Source organism: Lagenorhynchus albirostris, chromosome 20, assembly GCF_949774975.1.
Source record: "Lagenorhynchus albirostris chromosome 20, mLagAlb1.1, whole genome shotgun sequence".
Lineage (NCBI taxonomy): Eukaryota > Metazoa > Chordata > Mammalia > Artiodactyla > Delphinidae > Lagenorhynchus > Lagenorhynchus albirostris.
Window position 1 is genome coordinate 9,673,236 of NC_083114.1, and position 23,479 is coordinate 9,696,714.

Below are 23,479 nucleotides of genomic sequence, written 5' to 3' on the forward strand. Positions count from 1 at the left end.
AGAGGGCAGCTTGTGAAAGGGAGTCGATGTCCCAGCCGCCAGCACCCCCGGTCCACTGGCACCCCCTCACCCACCCTCTCCTCTTTATTCTATTCCTAGATGGTCACCTGTAAGGCCTCTCCTGGCCTGGAGAGAGGCTGTCCCTCCCAATGCTCCAGGCATTGAGAACCTGGGGAAGCAGGCGGCTGATCAGGGCCCCAAAGCGCAAGAGCCGGCCTCTACACCTGGGGGCGAAGACAGAACAGTGACCCCTGCTCCTAGCACATCCCAGCCCTGCACCGCATCCTCCCGACCCCACTCACGCGAGGATGAGTGCAGAGAGCAGGTCCAAGGCTTCCAGGTGGAGGGAGGGCAGCAGCAGCAACCGCAGGGGACCGTCCCCAAGCAAACTCTGCAGAAAAAATTAGCAGAGTAAGGAGTGGGGGAAGAAAGTGAGGCAAAGAAAGAGAAATGGAGGCAGGATACATGCATGTGACTGAATACACATGTGCACACAGGTAAGGAACCCACACCCGACCCCAACTCCCCCAACAAGATCTAACTGCCATCCTCCTCAGCAGACCCTGCAAGGAGGACGAGGGAGGGACAGCCGAACCTCGCGGCAGTGACGCAGCTGGCCCCCAGCTCACCCTCCCCTGAGGAAGCATCTGCTACAAGTGCTCCCGCAACACGGGAGCGAATCGGCACTGATGTGCGTGTGCTGGGAGCACGGGAATAACGGCATCTGGAGAGGTAAGGAGCTGGCCGGGGCAACCTCAGGCGACATCACTTTGGGAGCCACAGCCCACACTGCTTGCCCGGCTGCCCTGCATCCTGGGCAAGCGCTGTGAACAGGGCACAAACTCCACTTACGATGTTCTTGGCACTGACGCTGAGGGTCCGGCAGATAAGATCCAGGATTTCCTGCACGGGGACGGACACGGGAGCCCCGAACTCGGAGCTAACGAGAATCAGAGCAGGGAGATTCTCAGCGTGGGGGCCCAGGGCGACTCCACACCCACCCTCAACCTCCCTCCTCATGATGAAGACGACACCCATCTTGGCCCCTCCTGCTCCAGGCCCTCGCTCCCTCTGACACTCACACACCTGAGCATGAGCCCCAGGCAGCGGGCCAGCCCGGAAAACCTCTGCCAAAGCCGGAGAAGGACATGGGCATCGCCATCTTCTGAGGGGGAGAGCAGCGTCTCCACCCCAGGGCCTTCGTACTGCATAGGAGCTGGACAGAAACACAAACACCTTCACACGCCAGGTCTGTCTTCCATCCCCTCCTCCTCCATTCTGGTGGAGGACCCCCCCATATTCTACTCCCTTTTGCCTAGAACTCAAAGGCCCCGCCTCTCCAGACCAGCCCCCTGCTCCCCTCACCACCGTGCCACCGACCACAGCAGCCACAGTCCCTACCCGTGTCCGCCCCCGCATACAGGGCCCCAAGCAGGCTGTGCAGAGAGGTCAGCAGGCTGTGCAGCTCCTGCTCCCAGCTGTCCGTGTGCTTCAGGCCCTGGGAGAAGCCAGCCCCTAGAGAGGGCAGCCGGGAGTAACACTCACAGGCCAACTGCAGAAGACAGGTTGGAACCCTGGTCAGATGGGAATCCAGCCCAGCCGTGGAATCCCAACCCCACCAATGCCCAGGAAGATGGAGATCAAAGAGAGCTCTGAAGGAAAATGGAAGGGACTACGGGGCAGAAAGACAGATGGAGACACGGAGGCAGAAGTCACGACTTGTGTTTACTGCGTATGTTCACAGGGAGGGGAGTGAGACCGTGGTCGAAAAGCAGTAACAGACAGAAAAATAGAGAAAAGAAGCTCCAGCTCAGACCCCAGGCTCTCCATCTCCCTCCTTTCCCTTTACCTGCTGGAGCTGAGGGCTCAAGGCATCCACCCGAGACAGGAAAAATGAGGCCAGCTTGCCCTGGATTAGAGGGAAAGAAAGGGAGAGGCTGGTGAGTCAGCTCCAAGGGCCAGAGACATAGACCCCGCCCATTCCCAGCAGCAGAATCGAGGCCGAGGATCTAAGGCCTTTTTCTTTCCTGCAGACAAGGAAGCACCACACTCTAAGGGGCATCATGCCTGGGTGCAGACATGCTCTCATGGTGGAAAGACACCCTGAATGTCGCCTCTTGTCCTTAGCCTCCCTGTTTGAGGCCTGTGTCCCACAGACGACTGGGCCCCCTCCTGCCAATCTTTGCAAAATGACAGTCATCTCCCTCAAGCCAAAGACACAGCACTGAAAAGCAGCTACCTCCACGCCCCAACTCCCTGCCAGCTCAGACAAGAAGCAAGGGTCCAAGCTGGGAGCTGCGGCACTAACCAGAGGTGCGAGGGCAGGACAAGGTGGAGAGAGAAGGAAAGGCTGCCCAGCAGGACTGAGGTAGCACATCTCAGAGCAGCGACCTGTCAGTTAGCCAACAACAGTACTCCGCCTGCTATGTGAAGGCGCCGGCACAGGACTGTTTAACTGGGGCCCCATTTAGCTGGAGGTAGAATCAAAGGGGCCTGTGAACATGGAAGGGAAATTTTTTAAATCATTTTCACTAACCTGTAAATGAAGTATAATTTTTTTTTTTTTACTGTATATGTAGACAAAAAGCCACAGTAGTATCAGCAGTACCTCTGACTGTCACCATCAGAAATCACTTATTTTCATTTCACGTTACATATAGTTGTAAACAGTTATCTTGAATTATCATTCACGTGCATCACTAATTTGAAACTTAGTTACCAGACCTGCTGCTAGATCCTGTTATTTGACACGTTAGTAAAGCAGCACATCCCACTCTATCACAATTTTTTAAAGTATACATTTCAACAGAATCAGTGTCCCTTGCAACTGCATGTATTTTATGGATTTAAAAACATTCGAAGAGGTCTATGGCACAAAAAGGGTGAGAACGCTGAAGTATAACAGGATTTCCACCTTCAGTGGGTGTAACAGTCGGGAAGACAAATGCGTGGAAAACAAAGAGGGAGCGTCAGGAGGGACTGATGCTGCGAGGCAGGACTGAGCTGGGTTTGGGAGAAAAGGGAGGACCCGGATAAGGAGACAGAGGGAGGGACACCATGAGGAGAGCTCCAGGCTCACAAGAGGCCCACGGAGAAGCAGGCCGGGCCTTAAATCCCAGGCTAGTGTGTATGGACTTCATCAGGGGATGGCGGCATCACAGCCACAAAGGTAAACTTCCAGAAGACCAGGGAGACAAATCAACAGTGGCACCAGGTACGCAGCAGGGGACTTATGGGAGGAAGCAGGCACGGGGGTCTAGCAGTGTATGGTCCAGAAAGCAGCCCTCCAAGGGCTCCCTGCCATCGCCCTGTGACAGGAGCCACATCTGGTTTCCCACATTCCACTGCAGGATTCTCACCATGAGACAAGCACTGTTACAGCTGATCCCAGGGTATGAGAAGGCCTAGAACCGTTTCCCTTGGGACTTGGAAAGCATTTTCAGGTCCGGTGTGGTAGGGTTGCACACTTCAAACCAAAAGCAGCAACCGCCCACAGGTCTCCTGACACCGGCTTCTCCAAGGATGACAGAGAGTCGCCAAAGCCTTATCTACAGTGGCACTCGGCCCTTTTGGCCAACTTACTGCTCACACTTTCCCTGAGACTCTGAGTCAAAAAGCTGGACTGAGGCCACCAAAAGTCTGCTTACGTGACTGCAGTCAAGCAAAGTACAGGGACATGGCTCTGACCACAGGTCTACCCCAAGTGACCTGCAAAGCCAACCAAAGTAACGGCTCACTTGGAACATTTCACTGGAAACGCAAGCACGCGTGCACACACAGTACGTCCTGGGTGTCTCTTAAGAGTGGGGTGAGTCTTCCCACTCATTCCAGGGAACAAATAATCTGTCGAGGAGGAAAGGTAAAGCCTCTACAGGACTGACTGCATGGACTCAGAATGCCTGAGATACCTCATTTGGGAGGGGTCATCCTGAGCTTGGAGATTGCAATTGCCCTGGGAGCTTCTGGGGGATGGAATAGAGAACAGATAGACACTCCAATTATCAGTTCCTAAGTACTGGTCTGCAAGACGTTTCAAGTACAAACTGCCCCCGGGGCCTCCACACAAGACAGAGTCTTATCTGCCATGTAGGCAACAGACAAAGCCAGACTCCTCAACAGAGGGAAGTTCTCCAGATGACACTGTATTCTTAGAGAAATAAAGGCATATGCACCCCGTAACAACATATGAAAGTTTTGTTGTTTGGTTTGGAGAAGGTACTTAAAATGCAGGCCATAACTTCAAAAACTACACGTCTGACAAAAGGCTGTGAGTTAAAGATGAATTCTCCTGACCACCACTCACAACGAAAATTAAGGGGCACTAGCAGAGGACTCACGGGCAGGCTAGTCTGACTACTCAAATCTTGACCCCATAGATAACACTCAATTCTCCCTGCACTTTCCTGGGAGGATGCAGGTAGGTATAGATAACCCCAAACCAAGCTGAATCAAAGCAGGCGTATGCAGTAAAACCTCACGTACTTTGACCAATGAGGGGTCAGAGACAAAGATCTAGCCCGTGCAATTTAAGAAGTTAATTTACAGAGCATTCTAGAAGAAAGTTTAGTTTAGTAAACTAAACTTAGTAAACTTTAGTTAAAAAAAACACTTTAATAAAATCCCCAAGTTACTCCAAATGCCTTCTTGACAAAGTCCTGCCCTGCTACCCAAAGATTCTACTACCTGCCATTAGTGGCAGTCATATGAAAGCAAAGCATCAGCAAGGACGGGACCCAAGTTCACTGAGAAATATCACCTGCTCCAGGGCTTTTCAAATACTGCAAGTAACCAGTTACCAAAGTACCACTCCCAGACCACAGCGCACGTGCCCCCAGAGCTCCGCGTCAGGCTCACGATCCTTCCCAAGCCACTAACAACTGATCAGAGCCGGCATCAGTGTGGAAGCCTGTCTGTCAATCCTGTCCACGTTCTTAAAAGTGCCTGGGGAGTTTGGTTTGGTGGAAAAAAACATGGGCATGAAGGACAAATAGTTCTCACTCTCACCCTGGTTCTACAACTACCAGATACACAGGCTTGTGTTAGTCAAACCCTTGTGGACCTGTTTCCTCCTGTTTAATTCGGTGACACCAGCTCTACAGAATTACTGTAAACTGAGAAGACACACAGCGGAGTGCCTGGCACATAGTGAGTAGCAGTTCTACTAAGTACCAGTTCCCTTTCCCTTTGACTTTCTTAACTTGGTCATAGAACCATGTGAGCTTACTTTCAAGATAACTTGTATGGCAAACTCCCCCTTAATTGGTAATACTGAGTATAGTATTACCAATTACTGTGATTAACCACGAGTTATGCAAAAAAATATATTAATTTGCCGCTAATTCCAGTTCTCCATAGGTTTGTGCTTCCATGTGAGAAAGGGGGTGCCCAACGGTTTGTCAAGCAATGATGAGTGTATCAAAACAAGAGAGAACATCTAATCGACAGGAGAACACCTGTTTGTTCTTAGGTACTTCTTGGCATTGAATTATTCTGCAAACAATCAATGTACCAATTCCAAAGGCCCTTTAACTGTTACTGCTTTGGCAGAATTTGATAACCATTCATATTTGTTATTTTATCTCCTTGAAAATAAAACGAATTCTTCCACTGACCTCCTTCCTCCCTCACCTGATCCGCGTCCGCTCTGCCTGTTTGCCCTAATAAGGCTCTGCTGTGCAGCCACCTTTGTACAGCCATGACAGTTCGGGGGACAGGGTGAGAGATTAGTCAGGAAAATAAGGAGAGAGAAGCGCTGGGGAAGCTGATATAGGGAAGTAATAAGTCAGGAAGGCTTCCCAGAGGAAATCATAAGAGCTTTAGGAACAAAGTAAAACAAGATGGTAGAAAAATGGGCAGGGCATTCTAGAGGTACGGAGAAAGCAGGGCAGAGAGAGGAAAGAGTCCAGGGGTAAGAGCCTGAGCTTTGGCGTCAGTTCTTAGGCAAGTTACTTAATTTCAATTTCTTTATCTGTGAGGATTAAATGAGAATGCATTTAAAGCTACGAGGTGGCACAATTAGAGCTGTGGAGACAGGGGCTTAGAAATCTCAGCACCGGAATCTGAGGTAAGACGGCTATCAAGGTGTATGTTTGTGGGAAGAGGAGTTCCCATGAACACTTACTTTGAGAGACCCACACGCCCGAGGAAAATAGGTCATACAAGCCTTCATTCCTTCCAGTGCTGAGAGCTCACTCTGTGGGGAAACAGAAAGTAAGGAAGAGGCCGAGGGCCCAACGCCCCAGACCCTATCTCCACCCCACCACGCGCCCCTCAGGGTCCCTTCTCCTTATACTTTTTCTTGGCCCGGACCCCTTCTCACTTCTTCAGTCCTATTCCCCAATCACTTCCCATCACATTCTTTAACCCAATGGGTATCAGTGAGGGCAAGCAATGCAATGGGCCCAGGGGAGGGGGACCCGGGCAGGCGTCTCACCTCCGGTCTGAGGCCCAGCAGGGAGGTGAGAAGGCCAGGAAGGTGGTTCATGGAGATGTCCCGGAAGAGTGTGGGGAGCTGGGCCGCGTAGCGGAGCAGGTCCCCCAGCACAGCCACGGCCAGCTCCATCGTGGGGGGCGGGTCCTGGGACTAAAGAGCAACAACACCCCATGCTCCCAACCTCACCTTCACGGTCACCGAAAGGAGGAATGAGAGGTATGAAAACATGGGGCTTTTGACAAACACCAGTTAACGTCAACATTACCATCAAATCTACTAGGGACAGGGGCTTCCCTGGTGGCGCAGTGGTTAAGAATCCGCCTGCCAATGCAGGGGACGTGGGTTCAAGCCCTGGTCCGGGAAGATCCCACATGCCACGGAGCAACTAAGCCTGTGCGCCACAACTACTAGGCCTGCGCTCTAGAGCCCGCGCACCACAACTACTGAAGCCCATGCGCCTAGAACCCATGCTCCGCAGCAAGAGAAGCCACCACAGTGAGAAGCCCGCGCACTGCGACGAAGAGCAGCCCCTGCTCGCCGCAACTAGAGAAAGCCAGTGCACAGCAACAAAGATCCAATGCAGCCAAAGATAAATAGATTAAAAAAAAAAATCCACTAGGGACAGAGCGTATTAGAGATATGGAGCATCCGAAGTAACACATTCATCTACAGACAGGACGTGTGTTCACACTTTAGTACTATGCGCGTCTGGGGGTCCGAGGAATTTGGGGGGAAAAAGGTAACAAAGCCATACTTTAAAGATCTGCCTGACTAGAGCATCTCAAGAGTTTCTTTCTGCTCCCATACTACATTTCCCTGCTAGGAATGGAGAGGAGCACTTCTCAGACCACAAGAAAAGTCTCAGCCAAAACAAAACCGCCCCATCTCGCCAAGCTTGCTTCTGGCTGTCTCAGACCTACCGTGGAATTCACGGAGGAAAAACGGCTTAAATTTATAAAGAAGGACTTCTCTAGAAAATTAACATGTATCTAAGGGAAAAGCCTTCAGCACATTACCCCCTGCTAGACCAGACGCCACGTGTCAATGAAACAAACAAGAATGCTTGTTAGGAAGTCCGACTCAGTGGGCCTACCAACCACAAGCAGGCCTCAACACTGTCCAGCAATCCTCCTGCACCTCTCGCTCGTTAACTCCCTCTGCTACTCAGCCCCTCTCCCACCACCGTCACCTCCGTATAACCTAACCTGCAACTTCAGAGAAAGCTGAAGCCCAAAGATGGGCACTCCCTCAGCTTCCCACCACCAAACTGAAAACTCCACCTCCATCCTCATCCCTGCTCTCCTTCCTCCTGTCCCACTAGAGGAGATGCTCCTCCCATCCGAGGACAATCCCTCCTCGGTGCTTTAGATAGTCCCCCCTCCCTTCTTCGCAGAACCTAACCCTGTAAACTGGCCCCCTCTCTCCAATCCCTTTCCAAAGGATTCTTCCTACTGACATTTGTGCATGCTCCAGTCTCCCCCATCCTAAAAGTCCTTCTCCTGAGCCCAGACTCCACTTGCCCAATCTCAGCTGTTGCCCAGTTTCTCCCTCTTACCAGCAGAGCCAGACGTCTTGACAGGACTGCCTACCTTCTCCACTTCCACTCCTTCTCCCACTCACTGCTCATCCCAGGGCAACCTGGCTTCCGTGTCCACTGCTCCACCAAAAAACACTTTCACAGTCTCATTACCCTTGAGTTGCTAAATCTGATAAAAAATTTTCAGTCCTTGTCTTATTCCAGCTCAGAAGGGCATAAAGAGAAATGACTCCTCCGTCTTCCCTGAAGTATTTGGATTCCATTCAACTCACCATCCTGGTTATCTCCTTTCTGCTGCTCTGTCTTGTCTGCTTTTTTTTTTTTGCGGTTCACGGGCCTCTCACCGTTGTGGCCTCTCCCGTTGCGGAGCACAGGCTCTGGACGCGCAGGCTCAGCGGCCTGGCTCACGGGCCCAGCCGCTCCGCGGCATGTGGGATCTTCCCGGACCGGGGCACGAACCCATGTCCCCTGCATCGGCAGGCGGACTCTCAACCACTGCGCCACCAGGGAAGCCCTGTCTCGTCTGCTTTGTAAGCTCATCCTCCTCTACCTGACCACTGACTGTGGAGCGCCTCAAGATCCAGTCTGTGTAAGTATTCAACTTGATCATCTGAGCCTCATCCTCAGCTGCAGCTGCCATCTAAATGCTGAGGACTCTTCCTCTTTGTAAAACATATTGACTGAAGCCCCCACCACTGAACCCTCAGGGTTACCCTCTGAGATATCTGGTCACTTCCACGCACACTAGGTCAAGGGTATGCTTCCTGGGGGCCTCTACTGAATGCCCAAGACCATACTCATGTTATTTTCACCACTCCCCTTGGAACCTGGCTGTCTTCCAATGTTCTGATACCTGGGAGTCATCCTGGACACATCCTTTCCCTGACACTATTCCATCATTAGGACCTGTTGTCTATTTTGCCTCTAAATCTCTCTTGAAATCCCTCTTTGCCTCCAAATCTCTCACCTACTTCTCATCATGTCTCCAGCTGCCGCCCTAGTCCAGGCTACCGTGAATGCTCTCCTAGGTTACCCTTAGTACCTTCCTCGTGGTCCTTCTGCTGCCATTCTGGCTCCTTTCTAATCCTGTCTCACCACAGCAGCCAGAGTGGTATTTCCAAATGAAAGTTTGATCACGTCACCACTACCACCACCTCCTTCCCCCTACTCAAAACCTTCCATGAATTCCCACTGTTCTGAGAATAAAAACCAAACTCCCTAATATGCCTACAACGCCACGCACAGCCTGGTCCCCATGCACATACCTCCCCGGTCGCATCTCATTAACCTCAGCCACACCAGCCTGCTTCTAATTCTTTACAAATGAGTCAAACTCCTTTTCTTTCAGGACTTTTGCAGGCTTAGAACACTTAGAAAACTCTCAGCCCAGTTCACTCCTACTCATCAGAACAGCCCTCCCTGAACCACTGACCCTGATCACCACCCCAGTCTGGGTCAGGTTCTCTCGTTACATGCTCTCAGAGAACTACATTCTTTACCTCCAGAGCACCTACTGAAGTTTATCTTTTCACACTCATTGTATAATTATTCTCTTTCAGGACTTCCTTGGTTAAGACTCTGCACTCCCAATGCAGGGGGCCCGGGTCCGATCCCTGGTCGGGGAACTAGATCCCACGGGCACGCCGCAACAAAGAGTTCACATGCCGTGACTAAGGAGCCCACGTGCCACAACTAAGGAGCTGGCAAGCTGCAACTAAGACCAGGCGCAACCAAATAAATAAATAAATAAAGCAAATGAATAGATTTTTAAAATAAAATAAAAAGCACTTAAAAAATAAATATTATTCTCTTCCACTAGAACACAGATCAGCAAACCATGGTCTGTTGGTGCCTGTTTTTGCACAGCCCACAAGCTAAGAATGGTTTTTAAATTTTTAAAGGGTTGGAAAACAAACCAACAAAGAAACACTACGCAATAGAAACCATGGGAATTCCCTTGTGGTCCAGTGGTTAGGACTCCACACTTCCACTGCAGGGGGCACGAGTTTGATCCCTGGTTGGGGAACTAAGATCCCATGTGTGTGAGGCATAGCCAATAAAAAACAGAAACCATATGGGGTTCGTAAAACCTAAGACATTTTACTATCTATAGACACCTAGAAGGTTTCCCAACCCCTGCAAGAGACTCTAAACACCTGAAAGCAGGGTCCAAGTACATCTCTCCACCAGAGCTTAGCACACAACCTGCCATGTGTGCCCAGAACATGCTTGTGGAAGAACTAAGTGGGGATGTCATCAAAGGATGTAAAAGCAGAAAAAAATTTAAATGTTAAGAGGAAGAGAGGAGTAGGGAAAAAAAACACCTGGGGAATTCCCTGGCAGTCCAGTGGTTAGTATCCTGCGCTTTCACTGCTGAAGGCACGAGTTCAATCCCCGGTTGGGGAACTAAGATCCCACAAGCCACACAGCGTGGCCAAAAAAAAAAATTTAAAAAAAATTTGGGGGGACTTCCCTGGTGACGCAGAGTGGTTAAGAATCCGCCTGCCAATGCAGGGGACACGGGTTCAAACCCTGGCCTGGAAAGATCCCACATGTCATGGAGCGACTAGGCCCGTGCACCACAACTACTGAGCCTGAGAGCCACAACTACTGAGCCCACGTCCTGCAACTACTGATGCCCATGCCCCTGGGGCCCATGCTCCGCAACAAGAGAAGCCACCACAGTGAGAGGCACGTGCACCGCAACTAAGAGTAGCCCCCACTCGCCTCAACTAGAGAAAAGCCCACACACAGCAACGAAGACTCAATGCAGCCAAAAAAAAAAAAAAATTAGTAAACTATTTAAAAAAATCAAACATCTAGGAAAAGCAGCTTTAGAGATGTCACTCATTAGAAAAGCTAATAAGGATGTGAAACAGCGGTTACAGAGTATGAAAGGTCAGATGAATTAAAATAACCCAGTAGATAAAAATATCAAAACGTGGGCTTCCCTGGTGGCACAGTGGTTGAGAGTCCACCTGCCGATGCAAGGAACACAGGTTCGTGCCCCGGTTCAGGAAGATCCCACATGCTGTGGAGCGGCTAGGCCCGTGAGCCATGGCCGCTGAGCCTGCGCGTCCGGAGCCTGTGCTCCGCAACAGGAGAGGCCATAACAGTGAGAGGCCCGCGTACCGTAAGAAAAAAAAAAAATCAAAACATTTAAAAGGATGTTTCTATTTGAAGCTCATCCTCCCTGCTAGAAAAAAACTGCTTCTAATTATTCTGTCCTCAGAACTAAATGTCTAAGCCACAAATATGTACCACATCCAGAATGGAGAATACAGCATGGCTGAGGGAGGGAGGGAGGCAGGGCGGCGGCTGAATCCTTACCTGCAAGACCTGCTGAATGCTCCGAAGCCAGGACACACAGTGCTGCTGGAACATCTCTGTGGGGCTCTCCCCCACTAGCAGGGACAGCAGACACAGGCCCTCAAACCTTGTAAGAAAGGTGAGTGACAAGTGGGTGGTGGCTAGACTGCAGAGAAAGCAATTCATCGCCCTTTAACGCTCACTGGCTAGAGAAACACATCACCTCCAGATCCACGGCAGCTTCTAACTCCTGAAATACTTGGAGGACTTGAAGTGAGGTGTGGGCAACAAGGAAAGAAGGGAACAGAAGGTGGGGCACAGAAACCTGGAAGCTGGAATAGGTGGGGTTCAAAGCCAAGTGAACTCATGAAAAGAATCAAACTCTCCACCTTCTTGGGGAATGGAGAAATCTCAGGAATCCGTGGGGTGGTGACAGTGGATGGACAGATATACAGCCCTCTTCCTAAAGAAACATCCCCCTGGAGAAAAAACAGGGTTAAAGACTTACCGAGTTTTGATAGAACCAAGACGTGCATTACTGAGACCCACCAACGCGCCAACAGCTGAAAGGTTCTGGAGGAAAGAAGACAAGGAAATGAGTTGGGAATAGGATGCTAAAGACACAGGATTTCTCCAAGCGCTTCCCTGCCCCACTGTTTCCGAAGCCTTTTCTGAAGTAACACCTCCTTTGAGACCAAAAGGCCATTCCTCTAGAGGCCGACAACCTTTTCCCTATTTTCAGTAGGTGACACACACAGCAGCCTGTCCTGTCCCGTGGGCTTTCCTCAAGTTACATCCCACCTGTCCCCTCCCCAACTTCCCACCCAACGAACTAGTGTTACCCAGAAGGCTAGACAGCCCGACTCATCCCAGCTACCAGACTTCAAAGACAGGCTCCTTCCGTTTCCCTAGACAGCACCTAGCGCAGAGGGACATCCCTAAATGCTTGCTGACTGGACACTAAACTCATCTGACCCCTTCTTCCTTCACCCCAAATCCCCCTCCTCCTGTTCCTGGCTCCCTTCGAGCTGCTAATGCCAACATAAACCAAGTCAACCAGAGCTTCCTTCCTGCACATTCTGGCAGCCCTGAAAGAGGTCTGCTCCTCAGCCCTCCCACGAGTAAACTCTCCATGCTTAAATGGCCAGAGTCCTCTGGTGGCCCCTGTATCCCCCTAACTGTACTCATCATTCATTCTTTCAACAAACACATCTTATGCCTGAATCAGATGAAGGAATACAGAGCTGAATAAAATAAATAAGGTCCCTGTCCTCATGAAGGGAAATGTTGATTCACTTAATAAACATTTATTTACCTACTTTATGTGAGACATTGTTTGAGGTGCTAGGGAGCTTATATTCTAGTTAGAGAAGACAGAAAATAAACAAATGACCAAATAAGAAATAGCATGTTGGAGGGTGCTAGGTGCTAAGGGGAAAAATAAACTGAGGAAGGAAAGGAGAGGCTGGAGTAGGGAAGGGAGACAGCACTCTATGTGGAGTGGACACAGGGCCCTCCAAGAAGCTAGTTGAGCAAAGTGAGAGCAAGGCGTACTGATACGCTCACACGCACTGTGAATATAAAATGGTGCAGCCACTTGGGAAAACAGCCCAGCAGTTCCTCAAAAGGTTAGAGTTAACCATATGACCTAGCAACACCACTCCTAAGTATATGCCCAAGAAAAATGAAAACACACGTTCTCATAAGAAATCGTATACGAATATTCACAGCAGCATTACTCATAACAGCCAGAAACTGGAAACAACCCAGATGTCCATCAACCACGAATGGATAAACAAAACGTAGCATATCTATACAATGGAATATTACTTGGCCATAAAAAGGAATGAAGTTCTGAGACATGGATGAACCTTAAAAACATTATGCTAAGGGAAGGAAGACAGACCCCAAAAGCCACGTATTGTATGATTCACTTCTATGAAATCGTCAGAGTAGGCAAACCTATGGAGACAAAAAGTAGCTTAGTGGTTGCCTCAGGCTGAAGAGCAGAGAGAGGTTGGGGGGAAATGGGGAGTGACTACCAATGGGTATAGGGTTTCCTTTGGGAGTGATGAAAATGCTCTAAAATTGATCATGGTGATGGTTGCACAACTCTGCAAATACGAAAAACCATGGAATTGTACACGTTAAATGGGTGAATTGTATGTGAATTACATCTCAATAAAACTGTTTAAAAAAAAAAAGGCATGCTGGTAACTTTTTGTTGTTCCAGGCAAAGCAGAGAACAAGAGCAAAGGTTGTGAGATGACAGCACACTAGGCGTATCTGAGGAGCAGCAAGGAGGTGACCTGTCACTAGAGGAGACTGAGCGGGAGAGACGAGGCCCCGGGAGCAGGGTGGGACCTTTTGGAGTCATATAGGCAACCGTTGACTTTCACTCTGAATAAGATAAAAGCCATGGGGTAGAGAAGAATTAGGCAGAGAAGGGATATTACTTGACATAATTTATTTTTTAAAACACATCCAGAACACCTGAGTGGCCTTGTCCAGAAGGCAGAAGCAGACGCAAGTAGGAGGCTATTTTAAGGATCCAGGAGAGAGACGAGGCAGTGTAAAGAGCGTGGTAAGAGTGGAGATTCAAGCCTCAAGCTGTGGTTATACTCTGAAGTTAGAGCCCACAGGATTTGATAACACACTGGATATGGGTGGGAGATAAAGAAAAGAGGCAAAGCTAATTCCAAAGTTTTTTGCCTGAGCAACTAGAAAGATGGAGTTGTCACTTACAAGGCAGCAGAATACCGCAGGAGGAGCAGGTTTGGGGTTCAGTTTCAGGTGTTAAGTCTGGGATGTCTATTTAATGCCAAATAGGCACTGGGTAGCTAAGTCCGGAGTTAGGAGAAATCCCGGTTAGAGTATGGATTTGGGAAGTTGTCAGTCATCAGACTGGATCAGCTCACTGTGGGAGTGAGTGTAAATAGAGGAAGAAAGCAGTACAAGGACTGGGTTCTTGGGCACTCAAACACTGAGAGGTTAGAGAGGAGGAGCCAGTAAAGAAGGCTGCGAAGGAGTGACCAGTATGGTAAGAGGGGAATCAAGAGAGTGGTATCCCAGAAGCCAAGTGAAGAAAATTTTGCAAGAAAGGAGTCATCAGCTGTAACAAATACTACAGACAAGTCAAGTAATAGGAGGACCAAAATTTGACCTTTGAACTTGATATCTTCAGTGGTCATTGCTGATCCTCAAGACTTACCAAGTCACCTGGTAAAGCAGTATTTTGGTGAAGTAGTTAGGCTAAAAGCCTAAATGGGATGAGTTCTAAGGGACAACCATCAGGGTAATGATTCGTTCAGGGAAGAATCTTTAATGGACACTAAAAAAAACAGGTGAAAGGGTAACAAGACACAAAATTACATAATCTCCCCACAGGAAAAAACCAAAACTTTATAATGAAGAAACCTGGCAGACATCACTTTAACCCATGATCAAAGTTAACATCACCAGTAATGGGAAAAAGAGACATTATGTGCCCCCTGATACAACGCGACAAGAATGTCACACATCATTTCTGCAGTGTTCCTGCCAAAACTGCACAACCTGAACCTAATCATCAGAAAACAGCAGACAAACCAAGCTAAGGGACATCCTATAAAATAACTATCCTGCACTCTTCAAAAATGTCAAGATCGTAAGAAATTTTTCTTTTGCCATCAAGGACACTTTTAGCACAACTGACAAAATTGGAGTAAGATCTATAGATTAAATCACTTATGGTACTGATACTGATTTTGAGTTTGATGATGGAATGCAGTTATGTAAGAGAATCGTTTTTAAGGAAATGCACGCTGAAGAATTTACAGGCAAAAGGGCATCATGTCTGCAACTTCCTCCTTCATGGACCCAGAAAAAATATGCACAGAGAATGATCAAACAAATATGCATTTAAAATGCTGACATTCAGGGAATCTGGGTGAAGGGTATATTCTTTCAAATTTTCTATAAATTGTAAATCATTTCAAAGTAATATTATTTTTTTAAAAAGAAGAATGGGAGAAAGTACAAGTGCAAACAACTCTTTTGAGGAGTTTTGCCATAAAGAGAAGCACAGAAATGGGGCAGGAGCTGGAAGGGGGACTTTTTTTAAAGTGGTTTTGAGCTATATGCTGATGAAAATGACCTAAGCGGGAAAAGCTGATGATGAACAAGTGGAGAAGCAATGGACTTGTGTACATGCAGAGGGGACAGATGTCATGTACAAGCAGAGGGCTGGCTTTAGTAGGGGCATGGACCAGCTCACCCCTAGTAATGGGAGGGAAGGCAGAGCATACGAGCACAGACACAGGTAAGCTGGCAGATGTGGTGACGGCAGCCTATGGGAATTCCCATCCCCCAGTTTCTATTTTCTCACTGAAATGGGAAGTGACTTCATCAGTTAAGAGTGAGGATGGAGAGAAGTAATCAGAGGTTGTCTAGGAAAGTGGAAATGTAACAGGATTGCTAGGCAACACTAAGAGTCCACTTGAGAAGATGATAGCCATGAATTTAAAGTGAGATCAGCCAGCCAGGATACATGTATCTCCAGCCATACTGAGCTGTAACAGGTACAGGCACCAAATAAAAGGACTTGGATTTAACACAGACGGGGTGCTGCCGGGCAAGTACAATGAAGGCAGAAGGGTGAGGAAGTGATTATAATGGAATTTAAACAAGGTAAGAAGAGAAGAGAGAACATGACAGATAATAAATAAGTTAATTTATTGCAAGTAGTGATAAACGCTAGGAAAGAACCAAAACAGAATAATCTGACAGAAAATGACTGAAATGGGAAGGACCACTGTATTTTAAAACAGCGTGCTCAGGAAAGGCTCCTCTGAAATGGTGGCGTGGAAGCTGGGATCTAAACAAGCAGCTCACCTCCCCAGGAGTTTCCCAACAAAGAGTGAAGGAACTGATGAGCAGTGGCCTCAGCTGCTGCAGAAATGAGATCAGCCTGGGTGGCTGGAGCACAATGAAGACAGGCCAGGAGTCGTGTGAGGGGAGGTCAAGAGGCCAGCATAGGCCGCACTATGTAAGGCCTGGTGCAATAAGTTAGTGTACAGTTTTAAGCAGGACAATGCTCTAATCTTACTGATATTTTTAAGAAGATCACTGGGTACTGGCTAGAGAATGGGACAGTACAAAGCCCTAGGGACACAAGGCAGAACAAGACACTCTGTCCTTCAAAGTATGTGCAATTATAAGGGAAATGAGATACAGGATTTGTTTTAAAATGCTCTGGGGTGGGAGGGACTTCCCTGGGTCGAGTGGTTAAGAATCCACCTTCCAATGCAGGGGACGCAGATTCGATCCCTGGTAGGGGAACTAAGATCCCACACGCCACGGGGCAACTAAGCCCACATGCCACAACTACAGAGCCCATGCGCTCTGGAACCCGCGTGCCACAAACAGAGAGCCCACGTGCCGCAACTACTGAGCCCACATGCCACAACTAGAGAGAAGCCTGCGTACCACAACGAAAGATCCCCTGCGCCGCAACTATGACCCGATGCAGCCATAAATAAATAAATAAAAATAAAGTGCTCCAGGGGCAGAGGAGGTTGGAGGCAAAGTTGGGAAAGTGGGAATGAAACAAGACTGGCAAAAATGTTCACTGTTAAATCTGGGTGATAAGAGACAGCACGAGCCGGGGTGGGGGTGGTTCAAAATACTATTTTCTCTACTTTTGTGTCATCTGAGATTTTCCAGAAGTTTTTTTTTTTTTTTAACTACATACGAAAACAAATCAAAGCCCAGTTGTGTGGGTATGGGGGAAGGAGGTTGAGTGTATATGTACAATGAATAAATAATTTCCATATGGTGTAATAAAGAACAGCTAATCATAGGTGGTTTGGAAAGGTTTCCCAAAGGCACTGACAAACAAACATTGAGTTGAAAAGATCTGGGGGATTGTTGGGGGGGAGTGGGGGGGGCGGGTATGGAGAGGCGGCACAGGGAGAGATTCCAAGCACAAGTGCAAAGGCCCTGAGGCAGGAAAGTTCAGGTGCTTAAGGATTTTAAAAGGCAGCAAACAGGTTAAGGATTTTACAAACAGGATCAGCTGTTATGTGGGAAATGAATTAAAAAGAGCAAGACTGACAGCAAGGAGACCAGCTGCCATAATGCAAGCCAGAAACTGTGAACTGTGCTCAGGTAGTTCCATTTTGGTACTGAGTTTGCAGTACCTGTGGGAAAACAAAGTTGGTGATTAAGCGTAGATGGATGGGCCAATCAATGGATCTCTTTTTCTCTCACGCTCCAGGCCTATTTACTTACCTTCATTTCTCATCTCAGCTAAGCTAGAAATTCTCCGAGGAAAAGGATGATGTCTTACTTATCTACCTAGAGATGAGGAATAGTAGGTAACACATAAGAGATACTCAAAAAATCTTTGTTGAATGAAAATCTACGAGGAAGTGAAGGAAACCCACCACACAGGTCCATGTTCTGAGAACTCAATACAACACAGACAAGTAGAAAAAAATTCAAGGCAAGATATACCCAAAAAATATAGTACAGGCAATTTAAAGGTGTTTCCCACATCACCCTTAGATTCTTTACTCAAAATTCTTCTAAGGGAAGGGAGGGTGGGCAAGGGATGAACTGGGAGTTTGGGGTTAGTAGATATAAACTATATCAAAACATATAGAATGGATAAACAAGGTCCTACTGTATAGCACAGGGAACTGTATTGAATATCCTGGGATAAACTATAATGGAAAAGAATATAAAAAAGAATGTATATATGTGTATAACTGAGTCGCTTTGCTGTACAGCAGAAATTAACACAACACTGTAAATCAATTATACTTCAATTTTAAAAAATGCTTTTAGACATTTAAGAGAAATTAAGCAAGACATTAAGTTCATGTAGCTCACCTTGAAGGAGGAGGGGAAGACTTGAAAGAGATGATGACGGAAATCACACATTTATAAACAGAATAGATAATATTTCAGAAATACTTAGGAACCACATGAATCACAGGAGGGGAACTGGGCTGAGATATCAGAGGCACAGTTTTGTCACCCTCAATGAGGACTAATAAATAAATGAGGTCATCTCTAATAAATTTGGGGCTAAGATTACTGAACCACCCAGCAGGTTGTGATAACCCTCTTCCTGGAAGGAAGCATAGAGCTGGGAAGATCCCGGTAACAAATGTTGGACAAGGAAGAACTCATGTACACGAGTCTTGAAGGATGAATAGAATTTGGGGGAGGGTTAGCGGGAGAAGATGGAGCACGGGAGATAATATTAAAGGTGAACCTACTGTAGGTTAGACAGTTATGTCTTCTTAGAATCTGGGTAAGATGATGGGGGTTAAAGCCAGGATGGGGGCAATGGGAAAGACATGGAAAGAAGTGGACAGATCTGAAAGCTACTTAGAGAATAAAATCAAAAGGACTTAACAGACTGTATACGGAGGTGTGTGAGCAAAAAGAAAGTGTTCAGAATGACATCTGGGTTTCTAGCTTGTAGGACTGAATGGAAGTTAGATTCTATTCTATGTATAATCCAAAGGACTCTTCTAAACCAGTCTACAAAGCGCTGCATAATCTGTTCACTGCCTACTCACCTCATAGCGCCCACTCTCTTCCCCTCCATCTCTGAACCTCAAGCACAATGCCCTTCTTTTCAGTTCCTACCAGAGGACCTTCCCACATGAGCTTTTCGCTGACTGAACCGCCCCTCCTATTTTCTTCCCCTACCGAACTCCTATGATTATCTTTGGGGATCTCAACTTAAACTCCAGTACCTCAAGAAAATTTCTGCAATTTTCCAGATTAGGTTAGAGGTCCCTACTATACAATTCTCGTAGTGTTTTGTAACATTTTGTTCATCGCCATCGCATCTATAACTGGAGCGCCCAGCATTTAACCCTCAGTAAGAGTTCAGTAAATATTTGTTGAATACATCCATTCACTCAGTCGAAACAATCCCCAAAACAGATACTTCCAGATGAAAAAGAAGCTAAAGATCATACATCTAGTGAATGACGGGGCCTAGGATCGAACCCATTCATGCGTGTCTACCGATAGCCTAGCAGTAGAGAAAACGAGGCCCTTTCTCTTCCGAGTTTCTTCGATTCACGGCTGATAAAGGAGAAATGCGTGAATCTCGTCCAGAGTGATACCTGGATCCGTTTTCTGCCCCCAGCTTTCCTTCCCGCCACCTCTCCACTGCAGCTGCAGTGCATCAAGACCCCGGTGCACAAAAGCTGCGCCAACCTTCCAACAGGGCAGCGGGCCTGCGGGCTACAGACTCACCTGGGCCCCGCCCACCGTCCCATGTAGCCGCAATAGGCACATGAGCCCCGGCAAATGTGGGACCGAGCGGGTTGGGGGGTGCACAGGAGAAACGGTGGACCCAGCTCGCGGCTGTAGCAACCCCGACACGCTCTCCAGCAGAAGCAGGCGGAGACGCGGGCCCGAGTTCACCGCCGAGAGACCCCCGGTCCCGCCGGGAACCCCAGCCGCGGAGCCCGCAGACGGCCCGCTAAGAACAGCTGCCGCCATCTTCCCCTGGGCTCTAGAGGTGGCGTGGCGCGATGACGCAAATACCCCGCGACGGACGCCTCGAGGGGAGGGGCGTGAGGAGGGGGCCTTGGTCCTGCGCTTTGCAGTCCGGTCGCCGGCTGGGAGGGAGCATGCGCGGCGTGGAAGGGCCGGGGCGACCCAGCTGTGGGTGTTTAGTTCCCGGGGTGTCAAGGCCTGGTCGGTGGGCTGGGTCGAGGGCGGGAGGCCGGACCAGTGGCGGTTAAAGAACACGTGGTTAGGACTACAGGCGCCGGAGTCCAAAAGCTAGCCTTTAACGTAGGACACTTTCGATCTAGGTATCACTGGCCTGGCCTCGTTGTCTGAAATCATAGATATTGTTAACTACATTTACAACGACAGAAATGATACAATACACGTGCCTTGCAAATACAAATTCAAACAATAAAGAGGGCATAAAGTAAAAAGAGAAACTCCCTCCCCCCCAAGTCCTTCCCCCAGTAATGTGTATACTTTCCTAATATTAGTCTATGCACAAACACATAAATACAGAGTATATTTTACAAGAGCGGGGTCTGTACTTTGCTTTTTTTTTTTTTTCAGTACGCGGGCCTCTCACTGCTGTGGCCTCTCCCGCCGCGGACCACAGGCTCCGGACACCCAGGCTCAGAGGCCACGGCCCACGGGCCCAGCCGCTCCGCGGCACGTGGGATCCTCCCGGACCGGGGTAAGAACCCGCGTCCCCCACATCGGCAGGCGGACGCCCAACCACTGCGCCACCAGGGAAGCCCTGTACTTGGCTTTTGTCACTCGATATATATTGTGGGCAACTTTACGCCGTTTTTTAAGCGGCGCGGTACAATGAAATGGGCGCACCACGAGTTCACAATTCTTTTGCTGAGTACTTCCAGCTGCTCCAGTTTTTCCACTAATACACATTTTTTTTAATACAAACACTTTAATGAACATCCTGATACTTCTGTGCATTTTTTTGCACACAAAGTCTTCATAATTTGAATCTAATAAAATTCAAATCCCAGATTCAAATGCAAGGGTGATCTTTTTTCCTCTTTTATTGCACTTTATCTAATCCTTCTTCAAGCCCTGGCATTCTGCCTCCAAAATATACTACCCAGTAGGGTTCATTTTTCTCTATTTCTCCATCTCCAGTGACACTCTGGGCCAAGTAACCATTCTCTCTCACCTGGCCTCTTATGCTAGCCTCCTGCAGTGGCCTCTTCACTGCTCTCCCTGCTCCCCTTTTGGCCCTTTGTACTCCCTTCTCCACGCAGCAACCAGAGTGGTCTTTTCAGATGGAAGTCAGTTCTTGTCACTCCCTGCTTAAAGCCCTTCAGTGGCTTCCAAATATCATGTGAATGAAATCCCATCTTTTCACCTTGGCCTACTAGAATCCCCACGATCTGACCCATACCCACCTGTGACCTCAACACATACCACATAAGTCACTCTCCCTCTCTTTCCCCATCCTTGAGCCACACTAGCCTACTTTCTGTCCTCTGGCAAGCCCATTCCCACCTCAGTGCCTTGGCACATGCTGCTGCTTCTGCCTGGAGAAACGTTCCTTGTATGACTGACGCCATCTGGCCATCCTCAGAAAGGGCTCCTTTTTAAGAAGTTCCCACTCTCACCCCCATCACCCTCAATCACATTACCCTATTTAATTTTTTTTACAACTCATCGCACTATCCAAAATTTATTTTCTTACTTATTCACTGACTGTTGTGTTTTTTTGGCTGCGTTGGGTCTTCATTGCTGCGCGTGGGCTTTCTCTAATTGCGGTGAGCGGGGCCTACTCTTCGTTGCGGTGCGTGTGCTTCTCACTGCGGTGGCTTCTCTTGTTGCAGAGCATGGGCTCTAGGCACACAGGCTTCAGTAGTTTTTGCTCGCGGGCTCTAGAGCGCAGGCTCAGTAGTTGTGGCGCACGGGCCTAGTTCCTCCATGGCATGTGGGATCTTCCCGGACCAGGGCTCGAACCCATGTCCCCTGCATTGGCAGGCGGATTCTTAACCACTGCACCTCCAGGGAAGTCCTCACTGACTGTTTCTTCTGTCTAAAATACAGACCCCATGAGAAGGGTCTTGTCATCTTCACTATTTTATCCTCATCCCCTGGAACAGTAGTACCTGGCACATAAAAACTGTTCAATAAATATTTGTTGAGTGAATAAATGAATGAGTTTTGGATGTAAGAAAATGCCTTTTTTAATTTTGACAAGAACTAAGCAAAATGCCCTCTAGAAAGTTTGCATCGATTAACACCCCTGCCAACCATGTAGAACAGTGTTCTCTAGTTTATACATCATCCCAAAACTAGGTTTATTTCTTAATTTTGTCAACTGAATAATGAAGAAGAATATCTCCTTCTTTCAATTTGTTTTCATTAGCGAAATGGAGTAACTTCATATGTTTAGTAGACATTTGTGTTCCTTCTCTAGTTTATACATCATCCCAAAACTAGGTTTATTTTTTAATTTTGTCAACTGAATAATGAAGAAGAATATCTCCTTCTTTCAATTTCTTTTGTTTCATTAGCGAAATGGAGTAACTTCATATGTTTAGTAGACATTTGTGTTCCTTCTTTATTAATTATTTTCCCATAACTTTTACCCCTTTTTCTATTGGGTTGTTTATCTTATTAATTTGTAGGGACTCTTTGTAGATGCGGGAATGTATTCTTGACTGTTATCTGTGTTGCAAGGTTGCAAGGGATTTTTTCCAATTTGCCTTTTTATTTTGTTATTTTTAAATTTCTTAGCCTTTTTCAAGTAAGGTGCTGTGGTTAAGGGCACAGACTCTGGAGCTAGACTGCAGGGTTTAAACACCAGCTTTGCTTCTTGCAAGTTGTGTGAGTCTGCAAGTTACTTAACTGTGCCTCCCCTTCTTTATCTATGAAGTGGGGATATTGTAGAACATTCACTCATAGGCTTGTGAGGATTAAATGAGTTGATATTCGTAAAATGCTTGGAACAATGTTTGGCACATGGTAGATACTGTACATAAAGTGTAAGCTGTTATTATTTCAAGCCCTGGGGTCTGATATCTTGTGAGGCTTTCCCTAACCTCCAAGGTTATAAAAATATTCTCATGTATTTTCTCCTAATACTTTTATAGTTTTATTCTGTGCATTTAGATTTTAAACCATTTAGAATTCATTTTGTTTAAGGTGTGAGAGATACAACTTTTTTTCCCAAATGGATAGCCAATTGTCCCAACCCTATCTAGTGAATCTGCCATTATTTCTCCATGTGGATGTGTATCTGGACACTCTATTCTGTTTCATCGCCACGTTTAGTATGATTGCACCAATAACACTATTTTAATTATCATAACATAACAAATTATCTGGTAAGACAAATGCCTGCTTCACTCCAATTTTTCAGAATTTTCCTGACTATATGTGAAAGTTGATTCTTTTGATAATGTTTAGAATCCGGTTCCCCCCCCAATAAAGTCTCATTATTATTTTGATACAGCATTAAATTTATAGGCAATATGAGAAATGATGTCTTTGTAATGATGGTTTTTCCCACTATGATTATATGGTGTATCTCTTTCATTCTTTCCAGCCTTCTTTATATTCTAAAGTTGTCTTTATATTAGTATTTTTTTTAATACAGTAGCTTTAATGCCATGCAGACCACTACCTTTCAGCTCCAAAATCACTTTAGATATGTAGCAATATAGATCTCA

General features: G+C 47.4%; 1 protein-coding gene and 1 long non-coding RNA gene across 11 annotated transcripts in view; one reads left to right on the plus strand and one right to left on the minus strand.

Annotated features, from left to right (window-relative positions):
- The window catches only part of PELP1 (proline, glutamate and leucine rich protein 1), a 46,026-nt gene that overhangs the window by 3,423 nt on the left and 19,124 nt on the right, over window positions 1-23,479 (minus strand). For 2 of the 9 annotated variants that reach the window (XM_060132995.1, XM_060132993.1), the window contains exons 2-11: window positions 11,788-11,852; window positions 11,301-11,406; window positions 6,434-6,583; window positions 6,122-6,193; window positions 1,850-1,909; window positions 1,402-1,552; window positions 1,087-1,216; window positions 853-940; window positions 303-391; window positions 108-224 (exon numbers count right to left, since the gene is read on the minus strand). In XM_060132995.1, the coding sequence (XP_059988978.1) occupies window positions 108-224; window positions 303-391; window positions 853-940; window positions 1,087-1,216; window positions 1,402-1,552; window positions 1,850-1,909; window positions 6,122-6,193; window positions 6,434-6,583; window positions 11,301-11,354 (911 nt within the window). In that variant the 5' untranslated portion in view covers window positions 11,355-11,406; window positions 11,788-11,852. Of the gene's footprint in view, window positions 1-107; window positions 225-302; window positions 392-852; window positions 941-1,086; window positions 1,217-1,401; window positions 1,553-1,849; window positions 1,910-2,308; window positions 2,488-6,121; window positions 6,194-6,433; window positions 6,620-11,300; window positions 11,407-11,787; window positions 11,853-19,541; window positions 19,908-23,479 lie in introns of those variants that run through there. The other 7 variants (XM_060132991.1, XM_060132990.1, XM_060132999.1 and 4 more) reach the window with 7 other exon arrangements.
- On the plus strand, window positions 27-5,604 carry LOC132510731 (uncharacterized). 2 transcript variants are annotated; one of them, XR_009537413.1, is made up of 4 exons: window positions 27-732; window positions 1,059-1,249; window positions 2,034-5,145; window positions 5,346-5,604. It is a non-coding gene; the product is annotated as an uncharacterized LOC132510731 (long non-coding RNA). The 2 variants fall into 2 exon arrangements; XR_009537412.1 differs by having other exon boundaries at window positions 2,034-5,604.